General features: G+C 44.2%; 1 protein-coding gene across 1 annotated transcript in view; it reads left to right on the top strand.

Moving 5' to 3' along the window:
- The window catches only part of IGF2BP3 (insulin like growth factor 2 mRNA binding protein 3), a 515,178-nt gene that overhangs the window by 245,871 nt on the left and 242,584 nt on the right, over nt 1–26,723 (top strand). The window contains exon 6 of the mRNA XM_069211519.1: nt 21,768–22,052. Within this exon, the coding sequence (XP_069067620.1) occupies nt 21,768–22,052 (285 nt within the window). The remainder of the gene's footprint in view (nt 1–21,767; nt 22,053–26,723) is intronic.

The following is a 26,723-nucleotide window of genomic DNA, read 5'->3' as shown; positions in this document are numbered from 1 at the left end:
TAGGTGAATCCACCCCACCCCTCAAGTCTAACCCACTTCAATCCAGTCCACCCCAGGCTCCTGAGCCACCCCAGGCTGCCACTCCACTCCGACAGTCAACACCACTAACTTTTAGCCATGCTGAACAGCAGCCACACTGGTTTACAATATGGCAAAACACATTGCCAAAGCCAATAGCTCTTGTACAGACGAGACCTGTTGTCTTTGCCAATGCTTGTTAACTTAGGCCATGATGGCAAATCTGTCCTCCTGAAGACCCCTATCTGCCCCACTAGAATGTCGAATCCACCTCTGATTTGTTAAGCTATTGACCTGTTTTATTTATATATGATCAAATAGCAAAATTACTCCCCAAAGGCCAGAACAAGGAAGCCCGGGATGTTCTATGAATAGAACTGCATCCAACTGAGAAAAACACATCCAGGTTAAAGCCCAGTTGGTATGCAGAGTGTCATCTGTTCACAAAGCTGGAGGCTTGCCATTGTTTCTAAACGTTTTACTTTACCATTGTAGGACAGATGTTTGGACCAACTATCAGCCTTCTAATAGCTGGAACATTCACAGCTTAATAGAGTGATAGTCCATTAAACGGTCCGTAAAATATGCTGGGATGTGTTAAAACATGATCAGCATGAAGGCGTTGATGGATAAGAGATTCCATTTAGCCACCAGTGCTTCTGAAGAACTTGGACGGGGTTTTAACAAGTGGTATGGAACTTTAAAATTGGAAGTCTCCCCCCCCTCTTCTTAATGCAGGATGTTAAAGATATGCTTGTCTGTGTAGTATTGGGTCCACAGTCTTGTTTAGCCAAGTTTCTGTAATTAAATTTATTTAGCTCATACTACCCCTGAAGAGGTGAGCACTTTTCGGTGAGTAGCACGCTACTCTGGAACCCAAAATGGATTAGTGATTGATTGGTGTTAGAAATGGGGTCCTTAGTTGGCAGTGGTTTGTACCCTGTCCCTGTAGGGACCCTCACTCTCATCAAGGTAAGAAACTTTGCTGTCACCTCTTGGTAGATTGGCTCAAGCAGTCCGACTTCTCAGAGGCAAGGTGTTAAGTATTCGCGCGCACACACACACACACACACACACACACACACACACACACACACACACACACACACACACACACACACACACACACACACACACACACACACACACACACACACACACACACACACACGAGAATAATACAAGAGGCAAGGTGTTAAGTATTCGCACACACACACACACACCCAATAATGAGAATAATACAAGACCAAAACAAAAATCCAATATTCACAAGTAAAGATATAACTTTTTAAAGGTTTCAATGAGTCTTAATCCATACAAATCAGCTATTGTATCTTTTTTAGCATAAAGTGGTAGAATCTGTCAAAAACAGATGATGGGGGCCGCTGGGGAGGTGAGGTGCTGAAGAGCAAAGCAATGTATCTGTTCCTTTCCTTGCAGTAAAGGCAATGCATTCATTTCTGGCTATGCAACCTCCGTTCCTTACTGTGTTATGGGTTCGATGAGAGGCTCTGGGGCGATGCATGCAAAATGCAGACACGCTGTGTTGATGGAGCCGTGTGGAACGGGCGATGTCGATTCTGCAGCCGCAAGACAGGCTTATTGATTCTTCAGCTGCAGTACAGGCGCTGCCTAGATTTTTCTGCTGCAATGTGTTGGTGCATGGAGGTTCTCCTTCAGGTCACCAGCTTACACTTCCAATGGCCCAGGGACTGGAGTTTGCACCACTTGGCAAGTCAGGACTCTCAGCGTAGAGCCCAGGCACTGGCAGATGAAGTCTTTGATGTCCATGAGACTTATTAACAGAAGCCAAGCTCAGTTCAAGCCCTTGGAGAACCTTAGAAAGCAGGATGTAGAAAGCAAAGTCCAGTCCTTTCACAACCTGGACTGAAGCAGCAAGCTGCAGGTCAGCTCAGCATAGCAACGGGCAGAGTTGCAGTCCATTCTAAAGCATCCAGCTCTTCCTGGCAGAATGTCCTCAGTCCAGAAGTGTTCTAACTTAGTGGGGTCAGATGTCTGGTACTTATACCCATTTCTGCCTTTGAAGTAGGCAAACGTCAAAGAAAAGTCTTTGTAGTGCACAAGACCCTTCCTTTCCCTACCCTGACCGCAGATACGCTCCAGAAGCTGGAAACTGCTATATGTGAGGACAGGCACAGACCTACTCAGGGTTAAGTGTCTGCCCCTCCCACCACTCTAGCTTAGGAAGACCCACCAAGATATGCAGGGCACACCTCAGCTCCTTTTGTGCGACTGTCTAGTGTGAATTCGCAAACAGCCCACTTGTCATCCTGACCCAGATTTGTATTCTACAGCCAGGGAGAGGCACAGCATGGTTAAGCAAGAAAAAGTCCACTTTCTAATAGTGGCATTTTCAAACTTACAATTCAAAAAACAATTTCACCAAAAGATGTATTTTTTTAATTGTGAGTTCAGAACCCCAAGCTTCCATATCTTTCTTCTCCCAATGGGAAATTGAACTTGAAAGATATTTCAAGACAATCCCCAGGTTACCCCATGGGACAGATAGGTCTTGCAATGGTGAAAACAGACTTTAAGAGTATTTCATGATCAGGACATCTAAAGCACACCAGTACATGTCCTACCTTTTACATACAGTGCACCCCGCCCATGGCGCTGCCTTGGGCCTACTTTGGGGTGACATGCATGTAGTAAAAATGGAAGGTTTGGGCCTGGCAAGTGGGTGTACTTGGAGGTTGAAATGGCAGTTTCCAACTGCACCCACAGGCACTGCAATGGCAGGCCTGAGACATGTTTACAGGGCTACCCATGTTGGTGGCATAATCAGTGTTGCAGGCCCAATTGTAGCATTCGATTTGCAGGCCCTGGACACACCTGGTGCACTATACTCTGCACTTACTGGTAAATCAAATGTACCAATCATGAATTAACTAATCACCAATCCCAGTTAGACAGAGAATCCTTGCACTTTAGCACTAGTCAGCAGTGTTTAAGTGCAGAGTCCTAAAGCAAGTAAAAATTAAATTCAGCACATGATCAAAAACAGGTCAGAAGTATAACGTTTGGGGATAACCCTGCAAATAGGGCAATTTCCAACAATAGGTATTGGGAAATAAGTTTAATACCAGGAGGGGGCACATTTTATTTACGTATTTGTATTGTTTTCTTAAACCTTTTTGTTTTTTCCAATATTTCAATAGTGAAGCACTTGTAGTTCTATTGAAATCATATTTACACAGTCAGAAAAATAGCAGTCACTAAGCAAATAATCAAATAACTTTTGTATAAACCGCTATACATGTTAAGCATACAATATATATATTTAAGAAATATACATTTGTTATACGATTATCTACATTTTTAAAACGTTAGTATATCTATTTTTACATAGAAATACACATATATAAATGCGTACATATAATCAAATTCAAATGATACATTTTTACGTACACGGACTATGTTGTTCACTTGTGTTTTGAGTACGTAGGAAAGAGCCAACTCTTGAGTAGTCTTCTGAATATTAGATAGATATCATTGGATCTTATGTTCAGGGGTAGTTAATTCCATAGTTTAGCTGCTTGAACAGAGAAGGGTTACCACACGTTTTCTTTTTTTTCTAGTATGCAGAGGTTTTGAGATGAGGTGCCAGTATAGAGTGGAGGTTAATTTGTTGTATGCATTTGGTGACTTTATTCCTGATGTAATGTGGTCCTTTTCCATATATTGTTTTGTGGGTGATACAAAGCACCTTAAAGATTGATCTTCTGATAGCCGATGTAGTGCCCTCAAAGCAAGAGATGCGGGCTTGTGGCTTTAATGTGCGAGTAGTTTGACAGCAGAGTTCTGAATTTGTTGTAGTATTTTCATAGTTGATAAAGATGATCAGAAATAAAAGCCATTGGTGTAATCAAGTTTAAACAGTACAAGAGAGATAGTAGCTTAAGCCTTGTGTGGAAATCCTAGGTGGTGGCTGATTCATTGCAGAGTTTTCATAGCATTGAGGCTTGAACTTGCTAACTTAATCCACTCAAGCCTTCATTGACCTCTTTCCATGATAAATTCAAGATTTCATACTTCTTTGCCTACTTTAGGAGGTGGTCCCAAATCGCCAGGCCAAGCACAGAGTAGGTCATAATGTTTCCAGTTGCTACATGTGACTATTTCAGTCTTTGGTGCATTCAATTTCAGATGGTTCCATGCCATGCACTGATCAACAGCGCTGAGGCCACTGAAGATATTTGAGTTACCATTGTGTTTGGGGCTTGCCAGTTTAAGAAGTATCCGTGTCATCTGTGTAGTTGAAGCATGTGAGTTGAATTTCCTTGATCACTGCTGGTAATGACTTCACGTAGATGTTAAGAAGCATGGGTGAGATGATGGAACGCTGAGGAACCCCTGCTTTTGTGAAGTATGGTTTGGATCAGAAAATGGGTGTATGGATGACATTTATTCTGTTTTGAAAGTAGGATTGGATCCAGTTGAGAGTGTTCACCTGTATGCTGGCTTGGTAGAGTCTTTGGATTAGAGTGCCATGATCAGCTTTGTTAAAGGAAGCTAAAAGGTCTAAGAAAAGTAGTGCAGCAACCCAATTCTGGTCTACTATTAAGGTCATCCCAGGTGGCGATGAGGGCATGTTCTGTGCCACTTCCTGGAAGGAATCTTGTTTGGAAGTCTGACATTTTGGAGTTATCTTGATTGAATTGCGATATCTGGGTGAATGGTGTTCTTTCTATCAGTGCAGGAAAAGTCAATTTGTAATTGGTGTGTAGTTTGTGGGTCAGATGGGTCAAAAGTTTTCTTTTCTTTAATAATGGGTATATGTTTGCATTTTTCTGTCTTTTGGAAAGACTCCTGGAGTAAGTTATTGATGATTGTTCTGACTGTTGTGGCAGCAGGGGTAATCAAAGTATGTCCACCTCAATCCTTCAAGAACAAGAGTCAGAAGGGCGGCCGGTGGGCATGCTTGCTTTGACGAGATACATAAATTCATTTTCTGGTATTGTTTGACGGAATGTAGAGGCTGGGTTAGCCTACTCCTATATGGGTGTGTTGGAAATGGATTGGTGCTCCTGGTTTTCCTTTGTTTTAAATAGGAGTCCCACATGTCCACTTTCATTGTATAGTTATTTGCCAGTTTGTAAGTAAATGCATGAGAAATGCGATTATTTACTTTTATGCATTTAGCTTTTTGAAATGAAGTCAGAATTTTATAAAATTCTTTATTTCTGTTTGAATAGTTCCTCTTTTTAGGTTTTTTGATAACTTGTATGCTCTGTTAAGTTTGTGTAGGTGTAGTTTGTCCTAATTTGAGCCAGGTGCATTGCAGCTTTGCAAATTGTTGTTTTATCTTTTTTTTTTTTTTTTTTTTAGTTCTTCAATCATCCAAGATGCTTATATTCCTTTGTTGTTTTTAGTGGTACTAGGCTATCAAATGTGTCCTGGAGCCACAACGAGTAAGCGTAAGAACACGTTTACTTATAACAACTAACAGTACACGTCTAGTCGCTTGTTACCTAGCATTGTTATTCTGACAGAAAATATGACAGCAATGTGGTCTTCAGAGACAGCAAGATAATGTTCCAATGAGCCAGGCTCTCTCATGGGTGAAGAATCCGTTACCTCTTACTACACTAGGAGACCTGCAATCCTTTATCAGAAAGTTGATGTCTGGAAACCAAAACACTGTTTTCAGAATTAGTTTCCAAGCTGGATTACCTGGCCATTTGGGGGCAAACAACTTAACTGATTAGTCCATTAGGATCGTATTGTGTAGATAATTTATCATGCTACCACACAAGGGCAAATTTGTAACAGAGTGTTGTCTTCTGTGGCAAAATTGCTTATGTGAGCAAATATCCAGATTTGGAAAACGTTATGAATGATCTAGTATCTACTTGTTTCACTAAAAATTAGACAGAACTGGCAAAATATTATTGTGCAAACCTCTGTTAAAAGCTGCCAAACATTTGAGGGTCCCTCCTTGCTTATTCAGCTTGAACAATACTGTTGTATTATAATTGGGGATCTACACACATGAGTCGGGGATTTATATTGCCCGATGCCCAAACCATGGGGATTTCCAGAGGGGATAAGAAGATATGTCTAGTTTGATCCCACAGACAACTAGATATTAAATCATGCTAATAAGGGATGAGCTGAGGCACTTTGTTACTCACAGCCAAGCAGTGTGAGTGGGGAAATGGGGTGTATTATATGGTGTGATTGTGCAACCTCACCATGTAATACACTTACTGACCCCTTTAGCACCAATACGTTTCATCTGTAAAACCCTCAGCGTGCCCCTGGATAACTGTGGCACTGAAAAGCAGGGCTTACACAGAGGAATGTGTGGTAACCATTTGAACACCACCTAAAAGATTGAAGAACTTGCCACAATACTCATGAAATCTCTCGCCTATTTATAGAAATAGTCTGTTTTTGTAAGTATTTAGATACTAAAATTAAAAAGATCCCCCAGAGGGTTCCGGAGACTTATATTTTACAAGCAATAATAAATTAAAGTAGTTGCACTCGACAGTGAACAAGCCTTGGCAAAGTCACCGAATTGGCTTCTCAAACTTTGAGGAAAACCTAGGTGTCAGTGCAGTTGGGTAAGAGTACTTGGAAGGACCAACTCCAGTAGAGAGCCCATCAAGGGGACCAGTAAGTTTCTCAAGAACAGTTACTTGCACAGAAGAAGTTCCAAGCACTTTATCTACATTCCAATGGACTCCTAGGAAGTGGTCCTGATGCAAGGGTTGAAGGATGCTAAAGATGCTCCAAGGATGCTCTGGTTGAGACACTGTTGATGGGTGTCCTCCTGCAGGGATTCCTCGGTCCATAAAAATGGTGAGGGTTTCCTTGTTGCAGGGTTGACTTCTCACTGTCTTCCACGATCTGGATTATTGGCTTTTGTTGTGGTCACAGGCCAATCCTTTCTGGGACAATAACTTCCCTTCTTAGGGTTCTGGAAACTCTTGTACAGCACTTCTGGGCTCATTGAATTTGAGTGCAACTCTGTATGTTGGGTTTTGGTCCTTGGTGCTGTATGGTGGCAGTGGAAGTTGTTTGAAAACTTTGGTCTACCATCTTGCCCAAGCAGGATTCTCTAGCTGTTGTGCCAATGTGCTACATACAGGAGGCCAGTCAACTTAGGGTTCTCTTGACTCGACTGGGCTCTGGGGACAGCTTCTCCTTGAGCAGGACATGGCAAGCGCATGTCATCTCTTTGCTAGCACCAGTTGCAGCAAGTACAGTCTGTCAGTGCAACCTCTTTGCTGGTCGTTCAGCGCTGCAGGGAAGTCCTTCTTCCCAGTCTGTCGAGATCGAAGATCTGATTGCAAGGGGTGCTCCTCTTATGCGCTGAAAATGCCCTCAGGGCAGGATACATTTGGTAGCCAAAAGGCTACCAGGTTTCCTCCCACCTGGTGACCGCTTCATGTGGAGTGTGGCATCTGGCTATTGGAGAATGCACCATTCTGCTCTCTCCCAAGTTGGGGAAACACCTCTCTTGGTGTACAGACCTCCCGAGCCCACACTTTGGGTTTACCTATCTCATAGGTATATGCCCCTGGGGAACCGGGCTGACAACTGGTTTCCCTTAGGTTTCCTGTGCCAGCCTGTCTACCGCAACAATAGGGCAGTCCCCTCCCCCATGGTTACACACCTGCCCTTCAAAGGCAGCATCACATTTTGAAGCCTGTCTTTTGGGGCTGACACAGGAGTGGCATCCTGCAGGAAGGAGGTGACTCCTACCTGACTTGCAACCCTCATTGTTCTCCTTCCTGAGATTGTTGGCACGTTTCTTCAGGAAAGCAAGAAGCTGTCCCTTGGAGCAGCCTTCATGTGTGCCAGGACAGCAAAGTGGCAGATTAGCTAAAGCTGCACACTGCAACAAGTTACATTAATTTCGACTTCAGGTACAAGTCAGGCTTAATGTAACAAGTTATTTGATACCCTGGAGTTCCTACTTTGGTTGCACAGTTTAGGAGTTAGCACAGCTCAGGGGTCAGCATGTGTAACCCAGCCCTCTTCAATGGGCCAACCAAGTTTTTCAACACTAAAAACTGTAATTTTGCAGGTTTTTGCTGTCAGGACATGCAAGGTACATGTCCTGCTTATCATATGTTATACTCTGCCTTTAGGGCTCGGTATGCCTGTCACAGGGGTGACATACACACGTTCATGGGAAGTAATGACTTTGCCATTGCTTTCAATGACCCTAATTGCTTTGCTTTTAGTGCTCCAGTAGCAGAAGCTATTTCAATCATTTAGACCAGGATCCTGGCTCAACTAGATAGCGTTACCCTATGAAGTGAGGGGCTTACATTTGTCCACAGTGTTTACTATCAAACCAAGGCTGAAGGAATAAGTGATTTTTCTAAAGTCTCTGGGAATTTATTCTCTAGCCCTAATGGTTAACCGACAAACACTGGAATAGATAAATATTGTAGCATCAGGTATGTATTGAACTAAAATACAGGTATTGTTGCTTTTCTGATGGATAGTTCTAACCTCAGATCCCTCACTTTAATATCCGTAGGAGCCAGACTGGATCCGGAAAGTTTTCTAAATACTCCCATGTACTGATAGCTGACGCCATGTGGCTGCTATAGATCCATTCTAGTCAAAAGGTGACTGAGCAGAGCTGCATTTAAGCACTTCCCCTGTGTGCTTACATCAGTTCCTTTTTTCCTGTGGTCATCGACATGGATATAGACCGCTGCTCCTAACATTTTCTTTTTTTAGTTTTCCAACTGCTTTAAAACTTTACAGTGTGCCAGAAACAATATCAGCCCCCCCCGAGAGAAGTAAAAAAAAGATTGAAACCATTCCATGACTGCAGGAAGCATATGTTGGTCTCGGATCCCACAGGCTTTGCCTTAAGTGCTTGGGCTACAATCGCAACTTGAAATTCTGCGATAACATGGACACTCCTGCACCTGAAGGCAGTCTAGGAGTATGAGGTGGAACTCTGGCTTGCTGAATATAAAGAGGTTATGCTATCAATATACATCCCAGTCAAGAAGGCCAATCATGACTTTTCACTGCCATTTGAAATCTGGTCAAGAGACAAAAGGACATCAAGCTAAGGGACTTACCCACATGTCTTCAGAATCTGATCCAGACCTGCAGTTGTTACAGTGCAGCCTGAATTTCATGGGCATTTACTGACCTTGCGGTGAGCTGGAGCTATCAAGGAGGCCCATGCTGCAGCTTTAAGACATTTCCAGCTACCTCTTGCATGTCTTCATGCCACACAGAGCCAGAGCAGAATAGGGGGGGGGGCTTCATTTGAACTTCTGCCTACAGGCCCTCCTTTGTCATCAACTGGCCTTGTGGGAAATTGAGCTAGCCCAGGAATCGTTTGGCGCTTATTCATACTTCCACTTTAGCCCGAGGGTCCACAACAGTCTCTTCAGAGCCAGCGTTGATGAGCATTGTTCTGACCCAGGACCTGATCCCGACACCAGTATCTGACCTCGAGCTGCCGCCTACTCGCTCCAGGCCCATGTTTCTCTGAGATTACAGTAGTGCAACCAAGCTCTAATCTTTGTCCTCTACCTCAGCACCAGTACTATCGGAGGCTGTAGGTCTTATTTGATTCAGACTGTAACTGTGTTAATGGTATGAAAAAAGTTCCTTAGGACAATGATGAATGGGAGTATACCCTGATTTACAAAAATGCCAGTGAGCTAAATTCAGCCTCTGAGAATGAGCTAGACTCTCCTCCTGGGAGGCTAATTGAAGAATTCCTCTTAAGTAGTAGTTGTGCTGAGGGAAGCAGAAGTGCTTGTTTTACTAGAACAGTGGGTAACTGGAAATCAAGCTTGATAACTGAAATCCTTTAGCCAGATCAAGTTTCTTCTGAGCCACTATTTCTGTTCAGCGAGGCTCTCAAAGGCATCTTTATGGCCACCTGGTCAAAGCAGAGTTCAGGCCCTCCATTATTCGATGTGTTGCCAGGCAATGCATGCTGGCTCTCAGTGATCCCATTTTCTGACGATGAAAGCATGGTTGTAAAGGCTTCAATGAGTAAAGTAACTCCTAATGTCTTTGCAATCATTCTTCCGGATGGGGGTCTGAAACATATGAATGCCTTCAGAAGAGATTGTTCTCTTCTGCAGTTTGGATTAAGAAACTTTGTTGGTGTGCCTTATGAACAGTTACAGCCCTGCTGTATGGGATACACCAGAGAAATGTTACCTGCTGTTCCAGATAATATCAGGGACCTGCAGCATAAAATGATTCATGATGTATGTATGTCTTGCCTGCTGCTCTGAACACCTTGGACTTTATGGGCAAAGCTGTTGGCACTGCTGTAATGCTTAGAAGGCATACATGTATTTTCAGGGTATGTCCTGAAATCCCTTATGTACCTGTCCTATGATGGCTCTAGATTGCTTGGATGAGCAGGCTGATTCGGTGCCACAGTGATTTAAAGAAGACCTGCCATGGCATGGTCTTTGGGACTCTTGTCTCCCACCAAACAGGTCTATCATAAGTATAGGAAGTTTAGAGATTATTCCAGTAGACTAGCCTATGGACATTGGCAGCCATCCTAACCTGTGCAGAAAGGGGCAGTCATTTCGGTGGAGAGGTAATGGCTGTGGCAGTGACTATACACACAGCTGTCATCTTAACTCTTGCTTCCTTGCTGCAGCAGGTGGCAAGCGGTTATAATTTGCATTTGCAGGACTCCACATCTGGTAGAAAGCAGGATAAAACAGTTGCTCCCTGGCTCGAGAGTTATCAGACAGATGGGGGCCTTAAAAAGTTTTTTAAGGAGGGATATGCCCTGCCTTTCATTTTCCCCTTCCTGCATCCCCATCACAGACGGTCAGCAGACCATTTCGCAGTCATTGCAAGAAACTGACCTGCTAGACAAGGTTGCTATAGAGCGGGGTGCCAGTTTCAGAGAAGGGTGCTATTTGTTACTTCCTCATATGGAAGGATGGTGGAGGCCTCAGGCCTATGCTCGTCCTCCATCTGCTGAATGCTTTTTTGTGTTTTGGGGGGGATCCGGATGCTCACCTTGTTTGAATATTTCTGCTCTACCCAGGAGACTGGATGGTGTCTCTGGATAAATTGCAGGGTGCACATTTTCATATACTCCTCCTGCAGTCCCAAAGGCCTTATCTGCAGTTCATTGGTGGGGGCCTGATAACTTTGGTTTGCTGTGCCACCTTCTGCCTCACCTTGGCCCCTCAGTGTTTATGAAAATGAGTGGTCACTCTCTCTTCTTAGGTTGCGGATACATATGTTCTGATGGATACTTCCAATCACAGATACCTCAGCTTTAGAATATTTCCTGGTGCCGCACTGGATTTGGAAGATTTTTTTTTTAATAGCCCCTGTTCACAAGTAGGTGGCATTTGTGGCTCCGTGACAGCTTCCCTTTCCCAGATTGACTACTTTAGGCCCATATAGGCACCATCTAAGTGCACTGACATTTTCTTTCTGAACACCATCCATGCCCTCTGATGCAGAGCACAAAAACAATTGTTCATACCAGTGTGCAGATCTCTAAATTGAGACTTTTTTGTGTGGAGAAAAAAGTCCTCTGCACAGACTGAGGCAGGAGGGTAGTGAGGAATCTCCTCTTGGACAAAGTATCCACTAGAAAGAGTGTTACAAAACATAAGCAGCTTGTTATTCTGTTGGATATTTCTTAATGCAGGTTTCTCCTCTTTAGAGTAGATAGCAGAGCAGTACATCCCCTGGTGTTTGGCATATCAGTCTTGAAATACTTTTTTGCTCACATTCCCCGGAGCACAGTGCCCTTCCCATCAGACCTGGCTGTCAAGACAATAGTGCTTTATATGTGAATGTCTGCACTAATGCCCAGATAGCACCCTGACAGATATCCAGGAAAGGCACCCCTGCATGCCATTACACTGGAAGAACCCTTTGCTCTGGTAGAGTGAGGCCTCCATCAGGAGGCTGCTTCTTGGCCACCGTGTAGCAGGTCTTGGGACTATACAGATGGATAAGGTCCCCTTCTACACCACCTTGCCTTTGTCCCAGTGAAACTGACAAATTGACGATTGTCAAATTGATTGTCTTTGGTGTGATTGATTTAAAAGCGGAGCTGTTTTGGGGGGCCCACGCACTGGCATCTTCACTTATTTTTCGCGGCATGCGGTGGACAAAATGTCAGAAGTGATTGACTGTCCAGTGTGAATGGAAGTCACAACTTTCAGTAGAAAGGTACTTCTAGTCCTAAGCACCAATATCACCTTAAAGAATGTGGTGTACTGCGGCTGTACTGACAAAGCTTGGTGGCACAAACCCGTTGTTCTCAGGGAAAATAGGGACCAAAACAAGGTACCACTGCAGCGACATGAAAGGTTTCAGAGGAAACCTATAGACCAAATCTTTGAGAAAACCTTTCAGAAAACTAATTTCAACAGGTGGTTTCAACAGGAACAGCTGTGTCTGCAAATCAGAAGGGCCACAAAGGCGGACTGTTAACAAATAACCGTGCCCATTGCAAGACCTTGATGGGCCAAAGATCAGCCAAACAGTAACACATCCAACATCTTGACCTGCAGCGGGTCTGTGTAATGAATGCCACTCCAACACACAAACGTGCCCCATCGTCTGGTGTAAATAGACTTTGTAGAAGGAAGTTTGGCTGCCAAGGTGACAGGGTGACATCCTCTACTTTAGGAGTTTTGCAGTCACATACAGTCAGCTGCCCCCCCCCCCCCCCCCAACTCAATCTGCACACATGGAAGTATAGATTGTGCAGGACCCTAGCCTGTTGCTGTGACGGATTGGAGGAAAGATGTACATACCCAGAAGTTCTGGTGCCACTAGTTCCTGATTTGTAGAACATGGGGAAAGGCAGCTGCGTGAAGTTCTTCCTCGGGTCCAACAGTGTTCTGTAGTAAGTGCCTGGAGTTGCCTCACATGAGATAGTGGGTAAAAAGTAGTCCTGGGCACCCCCTAATCAATGGGGTTAAGTGTGTGGGCCAATCCTACCGACTTTGGGCATTTCCAACATGGCTGAAGTTTCCAGCCACACTAAACCTCCGCTTTGAGGGTAGGGCGTGTGTTTGGGGAATGTACTATGGTAATATCAGTGTCCTCTCAAATATAACACCAAAAAACCCACTTTGAAGCAACCACTGTACCACCACAAACCCTAGAGACCAAAGTCTGATAGGACACAGTAGGGTTTACCAGAAACCTGAAGTGCACACACAGGTATTCTTACCATACTGTTTGCCTTTCAGGTGCTTACTAAAGAGTTATATGTAACCCAGCAAACCTGTCAAGCACGAATTGAAATAAAAAAACGATGCTCATAGCCGCCACCTGGCGTATTCTGTGAGTTACAGAGGAGTCATCTCTGCCTACTCAGGTCAGCCTATTGTTTGGTCCTAGAAAGCATTTCACACTTTTTCCAAACTGTCAAAAACTAAATGCAACTTTGCTGCTAGGATCTTCAGGCAGGGAAAAAGTAATTTTATAAAAGTTACTTCTCCTAGTATAGAAAAAATATCTGCCTTAATCATTGGATTTTAAAAAATAACTATTAAAGATAGTTTAACTTTGCTAGCTACTGCCATTTCTGAGATACCCTATTAGGATTTTAATCTGTACTCTTAATTTCCAAATAGGACAGTTACGCCTGCCACAGTGAAAAATAGCTTTTGAGTGCTAGTCACTGTAAGGACACTATAATAAGGTTCCAAGTTTGGTTTTGGCACATAGTAATTTGTTTTTGCTGTGCTTCTTGTCTGGGGATGCGAAAGGAGAAAGATTAAGAAAGTCTTGTGGGCATGCTAGGAATGATCTTAAAAGCTGCTGTGCTTGATCACTTCTGGGGTGGAAACGACACTGCAGAGCTGCATAGTAACATCTCTTGGTGTGCACGAACATTGTTGAGAAAATTCTTGGGATCTAGTCTTGTGCATTGCATATATATACAAAGTATAATGAACTAATTATTTTAATTCATTCCCTGTTGCCAAGCATTTGCTCCAAATGTTACAGAAATTGTCAAACCCTATGTACATCGGTTGTTTCTTGTTTGCTTTATAGCCAGCTTCCCCTTCAGCATACTAATGTTCACATTCACTACAGTTTACTTTTTGTCACTTTCCTGTCTTGGTGCAATTTGTTTGCCTGTGACCTATGTCTTAATTATCAATATTGTTGCATGTGTTTTGCATAGAAAACACGTTGATGGATAGCACGATTGAATTAATCCAAGCCACTGGCAACGATTCAGGGTGCCATGTTTGTCTTTTTTTTTAAAACAAAATAAATAAAAAAATCCTATTAACTACAATGCTTGATGGCCTTAATTTATGGGGACGTGGTTTGGTGGTTACTGACCGACTGTTTTTCTTGAGCATGAAAAACGCTTGATTCTTATTGCTGGGTCCAGTCTTGGAATATTGAGCTAAAAATGCTGGACTAGAATGAGGTCCAGAGAAATTTTTGTCTGCCTAAGATTGATGTATTAGATCCATCACATTTATTTCTCCAATTGTTATTCGGCACGCTGCATTAACAAACTATACAATATAGATATGACCTGTTTTTAATTTTAACCTTGATCCTTTTCTACCACCAGCATTACACGCTCCAAAACTAAACCACATCTGGGCAATCCATTAAGACAGGTTTTTTCTCTCCAATCTTGCTCTGCTTATGTTTGCCAGTAATATAGCTCTAGCTAGTGTACAGAAAAGTCAAATCACTTTGTTGTACGGTAACATTAACGTTTGCAGCATGTGAGGCTGCAGGTACACATATGCTGCAGAACTTCGACATCTAGTGTTGGGCTTGGACAATTACAACTTTATTTCCTTCGAAGAAATCCTTTGACTCCTGAGATCTCAGTGACTTCTCTAGTCATGGATGCGCGTGGCCCCCAAATTCATTTTTAGATTTTTTTCTCTCTGCCATCTGGCTTGGGTGTGTCCTGTCCTTGACAAGATTGTCAGTTTCTGTTGCAGCTTTGAAGTCAGATACCTTCCATCTTATGTGAAGACTATTTATTCAAACTGTACTGTCCATTGTCCATTGTTGTGGTGCGACTGGGCCTTTCTGGGCCCTTTGGGCCACTGCATGCTCCGGACTACCCTTTGGAGAATGAGCACCTCAGGAAATGGAAGGAATGCCCTTCTGGAATGACTGCAGGGCCACTGTAAATACCCCTGGTCTGATCTCCACTCCGTCTGAGATCTTTGCCGTTTGCCAGAGAACGAGGAGAGCGGCTGTGATTGCTGCTCAACATTTCACAACAAACAGGCTCTGTGCCGGCACTGAGACAGATGGTGGGCCCACAGCAGGATGGCCAGATCCTCATGAGAGATGCTGAATATGGAGTCCGATCCCCTCAGTGCCGAGGAAGCAGTGTGTACGTCACCGAATTCCCCTGGTTTCCCAGTCCTCAATTCATTGACTCCGACATCTGAGTCAGGTGAGAAGGAACTAATGGAGGAAGAAGCAGCTTCCACAGGACCATTCATCGACCGGCTCTTGTCTACGCTTAAATACCACGCCTCGCATGAGTAATGTTGATGCTAAAACTCTAAAAGGGCCACACATCTGAGCAGAGCTGTGCCCCTCAGGAGCTTGGGTGTCAATCTGCCACAATCTGAAGCAAGGCCTCTGAGGCATGCAGAAGACCCTTCCAGGGGTCTTTGCTGCCCTTGAGTCCGAGAATACCTGTTGGTGTGTAACCTGTGATGCCAGCTTAATCGTAGAAACTCAAAAGGGCCATTGGTGCTGATGGTGCTTATGCTGCGGATCATTCATCCTTGCACAGGCAAGATCGGTCTCTGCCATAGAAACACAGGCTTGCCTTTGGAAAAAGTCCTACCATTGGTCTGTCATGTGCCCCGCTAGCCTGCTGAGGCCCAAAGGCAAAAAACGCAGCCCCTCCTCTTAAACCACCTCCACCTGCCTCACCAAAGGGGTCCCTGGAGTCATACCCTTATACTAGTAGTCCTAGCCCTTATTCACCAGCTGAAGACTTTGCCCCATTCTACTCTTGATACCTCAGGGCATTGTTTAGAGGATTATGACATCCACCTTCAGACAGACCCGATTTAGAATCTGCCCAGGAAGGACCCCTGGGCCACCTGACCCTACAGGGTCCCACAGTCATTGAATGCATGGCTGCCTGTCATAAGGACAAGAGACATGCCACCGCTAAGGGGGATGACTTCTTAGTATAAATCCTCTAAAGAATGATCACACTGTCAAGTACATTCTCAAAGCTCAAGGGGTAGATTAACTCTGCTTCTAAGATCATCAAGGACTGTTGGAAGCTCAGCTGGTGACCCCACTCATCAAAAAGAAATGTAAGTTGGGGCCCTCTACATCCGGGTCAGTGTCCTACTGATCTCCTCAGGGGTTACTGCTACTAGGAAGAGGGCAGCACCCCAGGCCACTGAGACTGCTCCACCTCCTGCAAAGGCGATTAAGCGGATCACACTGGTGCTTTACCAATTCTGTAGGCCTCCTTTCTTTCTATGATAGAGCCCTTTTGGGAGGAGATGCAGGGGCTCCTTCAGCATCTCCCTGATCAGTATCACAAGCAAGGAGATAAGCTAGTAGACGAAGGCAAGGCTATTTCTGATGGAACCATCAGATGTGGACTGAATGTAGCAGATAAAACTGTGGGTGGGGGATCTCAAGACCTCAGTCATCCTTCAGCGTCACTCATGGCTCTGTTTGTCTTCATGCTGAAGGTGGAACAGCACTTCATGAAACTGCCATTCAATGGGGAACACCTGTTAAGACCTCAGGTTGACTTCATGCTCAAGACAGAACACTGTACCTGTCAAGATGATCGGTGCCCTTCAGTTTCCTTTGGGTAGGGGATCCTTTAGGAGGCAGCCATCAAGAGGTGGCTCCAAGTCCACTTGCCCAGACCAAACACAGTCCTAACAGCAGCAGCAAAAGGGTCATTCTGCACAGGGTGGGAGGGGTTTCACAGAAGGCTCCTTTAGAGGAGACCATTCCAAGTGCCATAGCAAAGGCACCCTTAGTAAGGAAGCCTTTGCTTCAAACTTGCTTGCCCTGTGTCACCCCACTGATAACAAAACACGTGTCTGGGAGCGACTTCAAGGATCCCTGCCTCACTAGGAATGGATCACCACAGACTGGTGTCTCTTATCCATAACTGAGCATGGCTAATACCTAGAACTGATCTCAACCCCACCAAACAGTCTACCCTACACCTTCAGCCCAGAACATCTCATGTTAAAAGAGGCTCATGCACTCTTAATCCAAAGTTATATAGAGTCAGTACCATATCAACATCAAGGCAAAGGTGTCCTCATTCCCAAGAAGGATGAATCCCTCATACCAGTCCTTGAATTCTGTCCTCAACAGATAACTCCCCATGGCCACCCGGCAGGATGTTATTTCCCCCTACTGCAGAAAGGCAACTTCACGCCCTCTCTAGACCTGAAGGATGTTTGCTTCCACATCCCAGTCCATCCAGCTCATCAGCGCCACCTCTGCTTTATGGTAAGTGATCAGTACTACCAGTTCAAGGTCCTACCCTTTGGCATCTCCATGGCCCCAAGACTCTTTAACAAGTGTTTAGGTGTGGTAGTGGAGGAACTAATGTCTTCCCCTACCTCAACGATTGGCTGATGAATTCAAGCACACAGGAATAACTAACCCACACCCGAGCCACAATCTACCTTTTGCACAGCCTATGATACATAGTGAACAGCACCATGTCACACTTGGAACCAGTTCAAATTCAACCTTTCTTAGGTCAGTACTCCACTCCGTCTAGTTCTTAGTACTGTGCCTTCTGGGAACGATGGCTTTATGCATTGTCATTATGCAAATGCCAGACTTCATATGCACCCACTTCAGGCATGCCCCTCAAGCCAGTGTTCAAAATTGGAGGGTCAGTTGTAAGATCTAGTGCTTGTAAGAGCCAGCACCCATTGTTCTCTGCCATGGTGGAACACCAGTAATCTGTTGCAGGGCAGGTTCTTTGCAGACCCATTTCTGCGAGTGATCATCACCACGGACACACCTCTTTTTTTTTTTTGCTGTGGAGCACACCTCCTCAACATGAGTCAAGGGTCTGTGGCCACCTCATCAAAGGGGTCTCCACATTTCTTGGAACTGTTAGCCACTCATCTAGCTCTCAGAGCCTTCAACAAATTTAAAGCAAGGTAGTTCTGGTCCACATAGACAATATAACCAACATGTTTTACCTAAGAAAAAAAACCAAGGAAACACTAATTTCCCTTAACTATTGGCTGTAGCCCAGCGAATCTGGTGCTGGGCCATCCATCATCACCAAAGCAATTTCCCAAAAGAGAATCTTTCGGGAGTGGACCTAAACTTTGCAAACCTGCTCAGCAACACATAGAAACAAGTCCACAATTAAGAACTCTACCCTCAAGTCCTAAGCCCTTACTTCCAGAAATGGGGAACCCCAAACAGAGCTTTTTGCCACACATTAATGCACAAAATGCCCAAACTTCGCCACCAGGTTTTCACATGCTGAGTCATGGGCTATGGTCCATGGCTGAATTGGTTGGGGAATCTTTCCGTATGCTTTTACTCCTCTTCCTCTGATTTATAATTGTAATTAAAGCTTTTATGGAAGGGGCTTAACCATGTTATTCCACCGAGGGTGCCTCCAGCCCCAGTCTGAAATCTTAATGTTGTCATCAGCAGAATCCGAAACCACACCCCCCAGTTGAGCCACTGCATTCATGCCCTTTACAGTTCCTCTCTCGGATGGTTGCCTTCCTGTTTACTATAACCTCTGACGTATAAGTGAACTTCAGGACTGCACATTACAGGAACCTTTATTCTTAGTACCAATCCAAAGTTCTTACTCCAGGATAGTCTCCTCATTCTACTTCAACCCAGAACATCGACCTCCCAGTCTTTTTTCCACTATGTAGCTGAAAAGGGCACTGCATTTGATCTCAGGATTCGCTCTTATGTTCTACATTGTTGGAATTGAATCCTTTTGCAAAACACAACTGTTTGTGAACTTATATGAGCCTCATAAAGGCCATGGCATTTCTGAGGCAGGGGTTGCTAGGTGGATTATCAAATGCATCCATACCTGTGAACTCAAAAGCTCTAAGAACCCTACTTTCCTCACGTAAGCCACACTCCACCCGCAAACTGAGTTCTACTATGATCTTTTTAGAGAATATACACATAGCAGATATTTGTAAAGCTGTCATTTTTTTTTTTACTTGACACACATTCACAAAGTATTGTGTGGATATATATGTGATGGATGTGTGCGTGCCTATGACCAGAAGAGTGCATAAAGTATAGTTAGGTGCAGTGTGAGTAGTTTGCTTACATGTACTGGGTATATGTGTGCCTTTTAAATGTACAAAGCTTGGAGGGACCTGGGTTTCATTTTGGGAGTCCTGGGACTGCGTAAATCATGGAGAGGGGGAGGGAATTCACTCCAGACAGATTTGTGTAGTGCTACATTCCTGTAAGCTGGGTGCAAGTCACACCAGAGAGGGGAAAGCCAAGAGCCCCCTGTAAATTTCAAAGGACACTCTTTGGTTCAGTGAGAGGATAAAAAAAAGGAAGAGGCCTGTGCACATCTCATGGAGGTGATATAAGAATCATAAAGAGTAGGGCTTGGGACCCTGGTTTAACATTTTGATACACATCACCGTGGCGGACATCCAGGTGTGACCTCTAGTCACTCCCATGCCTGGGTTATGGTGCTATCTGCTTTGGAATGTCTCCTGCTGTGGCAGACTTCTTTCCAGGGGATGAGATGGGCAAAGAAGTGGGCGCTTCAAAAGAAGCAGACCCCTAACAAACTTTAGAGTCTTGGATCTAAATCACATATGATGTCTGGAAGTGGACTATAGGAAGTGGAGCTTGAGACCCTGAAAACTCATCTGCCAAGCAGCCAGACAGGCTGTGTGAGGTTAGGCTCTGCAAGCCTGATGCCTGTTTCCAAAATTGAAGACCAAAGCCTGCTAGTCTCCTTCCTGAGTGAACTGAATCGTCTGGGTAAACCAAGACTACTTGCCCTGGAGTAAGAGCGCTGATCTGCTTTCCAAGACCAGGGCTTGTGGGGCTTGGCGACCCCTATGTGTCTTGTGACTTGGTTGGAATCCTATTTAAGAGCAGTGAAGCTGCTATGGGACCATGTGCACCTCCCGGGACGAACCAGAAGGAACCAAACACTCTACAAAGAGGAGCTGCTGAGAACCTCCGGTCACTGCGGAAGTGCAAGTGTGTGAGAACTCTCGAACCGCTAAGTACAACCCTCTTGAGCAGCATGCTGCAAACTCTTCTCAATTGGCTGCTGCTCCAGCATGGAAGGAACGTGCTCAGGAGTTCTTGTCGCTCCAGTGCCTGTGGAAGGGACATGCTCGGGCATTCTGGTCACTCCAATCCTGCGAAGTGAGAGTAAGACTGATTTCAGGTCAGTCGGCCCCAGGGGAAATTGAAGACTTGACTTTAAAAATAGTCCTAGTGGGCCCCGGAGACTCGGACTACTAGTGGGGCTTACCCTGGATGTTGCTTATAGTGAATGGGAATAACTGCTTCCACTAGAAGTGAGAAGAGTGTGGGACTGGCGGACCAGCCTAACTAAATAGTAACCCCATGGGTACTGTGTAGTTTAGAAATGTTGTGGTTTTTTTTGTGTGGGTAGGTAGCAGGAGAAATAAAATACTTCTATTTTTTCATAAGAATATTTGGCTCAACAGTGATTTACTGCTGTGTACATTTTGAACTGTGAGCCTGTGTTCACCCCCTGTGTTCCCCCTCCCCCAAACAAAAAAAAACAAAAAAAACTAATGGTGTCTTTGTGTGCTCAACCAAATTACTACTCAAAGTCAAGTGCAGAAGTTGTACTTTTCTTATGGTTTCAGGTCCGCATGTTCTGATAAGACTAGTGTCTCTTCTGTTTTGTCATTATTAACCATCCCCACACATAAGATTAGCACGATATTCAAGCTTGAGTTATTTAACCCTGCATTGTAGAGGCCAAACCTCTGACTTTTTAAAGTAGTTGATTCACATTAATTGCTCCAGTATATCCTTTAATTCTCTTCAATGTAGGATCCTTTGTTCTGCAAAATATTTGTTTTGGGAGTAAGAGGAACTTCAATGGGAATTAGTAGCCGAATTGTTTTCATTTACCAACTCTTGAATTGCCTGCTAAGTTACAAATAAGTAATTAAAGTTAATTTGTATTGCACTATGATTAAATGGGTTCTTACTTTTGAAATGTATTTTAAATCTGCATGACAATAGATGGTTGTACAGGAGCACTTTCGTTTCTGAGAATCACGTGAAGTGTTGTGAAAACAGTGAACAAAAATAGAATTAAAAGAGATATGAAGGGTTAAACATTCTGAATTTTACAGTTTAGTGAGGTCTTTAAAAATGTAGCAAGTAAAGGAATTCCTAAGACTTTTTTTCTAGCTGGCATTCACCTTATAGGTAAGATGTTAGCCAAGACATTTTGTTTTGGGGGGGAGGAGGAGGGGAGGGTTGGGGTTAGGCTACTCTCTTGTATGTTGTAGTATTATGTACGTTTTGCGCTTACCCAGCAAAGCATGGGCTTATGGGTCAGGCCAGTGCTGCTATTGATTTTCACTTCTGTGAATGACTGTCCGCCAAAGCTCCTCCATGTAGAGTGGCATTGTTGGAGGAATATCCTGATCTGTAGCTTTGAGAATAATGTGTATCACTTAACGATATTTTGAGAAGAGACCGACCAATTTTGGTTAATCATTCTTTTCTTTTAAAACAAATAGGGGCATTGAAAAATTGAATGGATATCAGCTTGAAAATTACTCTTTAAAGGTCACCTACATCCCAGATGAAAGTGTAACCCCTCCAACACCGCAGCAACCTACGCAGGGCAGGCGTGGATTTGGACCCAGAGGGCCACCTAGACAAGGATCACCAGGATCAACAGTGAGGACAAAGCAACAGTCTGATGTTCCGCTTCGAATGTTGGTTCCCACCCAGTTTGTTGGAGCCATTATTGGAAAAGAAGGCGCTACTATCCGAAATATCACAAAGCAGACTCAATCAAAGTAGGTTTTTTCTCCTTGATATTTTTTTATTTAAAAAGTTTTTGTCCAAAATTTGATGCAGGACAAATAGCAAAGCAGTTATCGTTGTCACATAAGTAAGTCTGGTACGGTATTATATACCAAGAAATGTCTGGACTCATAAATCGTCAGCTGCTTTTCCTTGTAATCTTGTCACTAACTGGGTGAAACCACTCTTTAGGTACCGTGGAGAAACTGCAGCAGGCAGAACCAAACATTATCTGTGAACATTAGACACCTATGTAGAGTACGTGTTTTCTAAACACTTTGGTCACACATTCCTCAATGATTTTGAGGTTCTTTTAATTTTGGGTGTTCTTTATAATTGGTGCTTGAGGAAATTGGAAGTTTTGACTTTCATTGGCGACGGGGTACTTCCCCCTCATTTAATGACCTTTCGAAGTGTCAAGGCTAGTTTTGTGGATGTGGTAGTTTCATTTTAAAATCAACAATTTAGCACACAATTTGCACTAATAACCCACACACTATTGATTTTGTAACATTAGTTTTCCCCTTCTAAAAGGGTTCAGTAAAGCATCCTTTGGCCACCATTAATGTCCACTATTAAATCTAAAGTATGCTGATTTGTGTACAAAGCCATTCTTCTTAAGGCACGTCGTAATTTAGTCAAGTTACCTACGATTCTTGGCGTCAAAAAAAAAAATTAAAGATTACATTCCCTTGCAGCAAGAAGTATGAAGGATCAAAACCTCATTAACTCAGACGCAAGTATACATACTGTGCTGCAGCTAGCATTTGGAACTCTCAGCTTCTAAACACTAGAACTCAATTCAGGGGTCTGGAATGTTTGTAACTGACAAACTCCTTTTCGCTCATTTTTTCCAGCCTGAATGCATTCACTTTTATGAAGCTTAACCTCTTGTGAGAGCAGGTAACGTGAGAAGAATTTGCATGTGGTATGTGATCTGTAGGTTATTAAAAGTACTTGAAAACTAAATTTATAGGCTATGGTTGGATTAAATGAATCTCGAAAGAATAAAATCTACCAAAATGCTAGATTAAGAATAACAGATTAAATAAACTATGCAAAAAAGCTTACAATCTTATTAATAAAAGTGGCAGCATAGTTGGGATTTGGGCAACATTACGATGCATGTGAAACTTAAATTTATGATTGTGCACTGGTGAGTGCAGTAGGTCGGGCTGGTATTGGTCAGTGTAGTAACATGTTGAGAATGAGAGGGAAGTAGGAAAAAAAATATTTCTACTCTAATCAATCCCACCATCGTTCAAGGACTTGCTTAGAGGTAGATCCTACCAGTTGTAATGGGGTGCAGGAGAAAAAGTATGCTGACAACCTGCTATGCTTTGCTGGCAAAGATGATACTGAGCACTTTCTTGACATCAAAGAGAAGATAGATGTCTGAAAGTGCTCGTTCTCAATATGCTTCCTACAAGTACAAAGTGGCCAAGGCACTACAAAATAATGTTAACATAATGAATAAAATGGAAGCACACCTGTTCCGATGGGTACTTTAAATCAAAGATCCCTTACTTATTGAATCTTCCCAGGCATCAGATCGGACACCAAAACAGTTTGTAATAGCATGCCAGAAGTTGTTGTCGTCGTCAACCACTGTTGCAGTTATCTGGTCTCTGAGCACAGAGCCACAAATATGTGCCACCTGTGCATGCTGATGTTGGTTCCTCCTTTTCAATGTTATTTCCAGACCTGAAGGTCTGCTTCTGCTGTTTCTTTACTTAGTGTGTTTGTGTGCAGGTATTCCTCCTCCGGCACCTCTCACTCCGCACCCCTGACGCCACCGGCTTTAAAGTATGCAGTATATGCCCCAAACAGATATGGGTCATGGACCCCCCCCCCCCCCCCCCCCACCCCCCTCTCCCACCCAAAAAAATCTGTCTTTGGTACCTCTGTACCAAAGACAATTCCTAGTTGTGACAAAAGCTCTCTGATGCATCTGGCATCCGAAGGACCTCAGGGAGCAGGAAGCCTAACTTTAAATCGCTCAAGTTGTGAGGCCTTCCCCTTCCCACTCCTCTGGTAAATCCAAGACAAAGTCAAAAGCGCAGTCTAAAAGAAAACATAAGAAGTCCAAGCAGCACTTTTTGCCTCGCATAGGATGCCACTCTGGCTTGGACAGTTCAGTCCGCTCAGGTTAGTTTTTTGCACTGATGCACTCAGTGTTTCCAGGGGCTTTGTCTACCCTGCCCATTAAAGCCATCTATGAGTCTGTAGTGCAATTTTTATGATGGTTTTAGACCCACCTGGTGCACCTTTGAGATCTAGCAATCTATTGGGCTTGTCCTCCACACCCCGATGACAGCTGCCCATTACACCTACAATGCCCCTCTCCCTCCCCCATGCGCCCAACCTCTCCACCACCAAGTCATCCCAATCTAGGGTGGACTGTACTTGAAGTGCCTTGCTGCAGATTCCAATGGTCTCATGTATTGGTGTCTACCCAGCTCCAGACATGCTAGTAACTGATTTTGCATGCCTAATATTGTGGATTTGGAAACAGCTTCAGAAAGAGCGTGTCTGGACTGAGGATGCACTCATCTTGTTCCCTGCTTCTGTAGCAGTACTTCATTAGGATAGAGGGCCTGTTTTGCTCATTTTGATACATTTCAGGGCTTGGAGCTAATTCACCACAGTGAAGATGACAAGGAGGCAAACCAGTTGCCTTCCCTCTCGTTACGGAGAGGCTTGCTTGTATCTTGATCTCCAAAATACCATTGACTTGGACACCAGCAGAAACAGAACTGAATTGACCTTTGTGGCCTCTGACAGAAGAAAGCACTTCTTCTGCTGTGATAGCACATAGAGCCTCAAAGACTTTAGATTTTCTGTAGCTGTGGTGAAGACTAAGGCAACATTCTGATTTTATACTTGCTGCTGTTTAATGATGTCCTGATGGGTTTCCTCATGGTAGCTACGTCTAAGCCTTGCTTGACCCCACCAGTGGTTTCTTCTATTGCATGACAATGCAGATCTGTGCAGCATATCCCAGCGTCCTGGTGCATCATTTTACTCCTGAAGACTTATTTTTAGGTCTACTGGGAGCAAAGACCATCCAAATTGTTTTCCCACCATGCTGCCAAACAATGAATCTGAGAAAATACACTAGGGGCAAAATACTCTTCTGTGTGGATAGCTTTGTGCTTCGTTTTTTTTAATGCTGACTCTGTTGGGGTACACGCCTACTGTTAGGCTGCCCTCTTGGACATGCTGAGTGCAGTTTCATCTGCTATGCCTGAAAATTTCCAGAGCTCATTTGCCCAGGCAGCTCAGAATAGCCACAAATCTGCAAAGTAAATTTTGAAATCCAGTGTGGACTGGGCTGCGAGCACCAGTGTTAACAAGGGCATGGTAGAAGTTTTCAGCAGTCCTTCACCACCTCATCACCTGGTGGAGCTTCGATCAAACACCTTTACCTCTTCTCCAAACATTACCTAACTGTAGTACAGGGGAGGATTTTACATGGGGCCTGATGTAGATTTCGGCAGCAGGTTACTCTGTCACAACAGTGACGGATATCCTGTTTGACGAAATCTAAATCCCATTGTTTCCTGTGGGCTTAGGTTTTGGTGGACCGGATATCAGTCACTGTTGTGACAGAGTAACCCTGCTGCAGAAATCTAAATCAGGGCCATAGTTTTCCTGGCTGGCGTTACGTTACTTCAAAAAACAACAAGTGATGGACGGAATGCTGAACATTGTCAAACATTCACCCCCAGTACAGTGATCTGGGCCTAAATCCATCGTTTTTTTGCTGCCCATGCCATTCCAGTTTGGACCCAGCCATATGCAAATCAGTCTTGACCCTGTTCCCCATGGGAACAGTCCAGCCCGAACTGCTAGGCCAGGTCTTCCCTGGACTGGAAACAAGCATCCTGGGACCGGTTTCGGGGTTTCACCCCTCATCAGCCAGGCTAGCTTGAATCCAGTGGCATGGGAAGCACGGGACCCACGTCAAAGCTAAAAACAACAAGTGATGGACGGAATGCTGAACATTGTCAAACATTCACCCCCAGTACAGTGATCTGGGCCTAAATCCATCGTTTTTTTGCTGCCCATGCCATTCCAGTTTGGACCCAGCCATATGCAAATCAGTCTTGACCCTGTTCCCCATGGGAACAGTCCAGCCTGAACTTCTAGGCCAGGTCTTCCCTGGACTGGAAACAAGCATCCTGGGAGCGGTTTCGGGGTTTCACCCCTCATCAGCCAGGCTAGCTTGAATCCAGTGGCATGGGAAGCACGGGACCCACGTCTGGGCATACCCTTCCCACTTAGGGCGACAAAGCAAAGTGGGTATGCCCAGACGTGGGTCCCGTGCTTCCCATGCCACTGGATTCAAGCTAGCCTGGCTGATGAGGGGTGAAACCCCGAAACCGGTCCCAGGATGCTTGTTTCCGGTCCAGTGAGGACCTGGCTTGGCAGTTCGGTCTGGACTGTTCCCATGAGGAACAGGGTCAAGACTGATTTGCATATGGCTGGGTCCAAACTGGGGTGGCATGGTGAGCAAAAAAACGATGGATTAAACCCAGATCTATGACTGGGGGTGAGTGTTTGACAATGTTCAGCATTCCGTCCATCACTTGTTGTTTTTGCGTTACATTACTTCAGACCTATAAGTCCTTCAGATTGTTCACTTTAGTGAGGCCTTCTCC

The sequence above is a fragment of the Pleurodeles waltl genome, chromosome 10 (assembly GCF_031143425.1).
Source record: "Pleurodeles waltl isolate 20211129_DDA chromosome 10, aPleWal1.hap1.20221129, whole genome shotgun sequence".
NCBI classification, from domain to species: domain Eukaryota; kingdom Metazoa; phylum Chordata; class Amphibia; order Caudata; family Salamandridae; genus Pleurodeles; species Pleurodeles waltl.
This window is presented reverse-complemented; position numbering and strand designations above follow the sequence as displayed.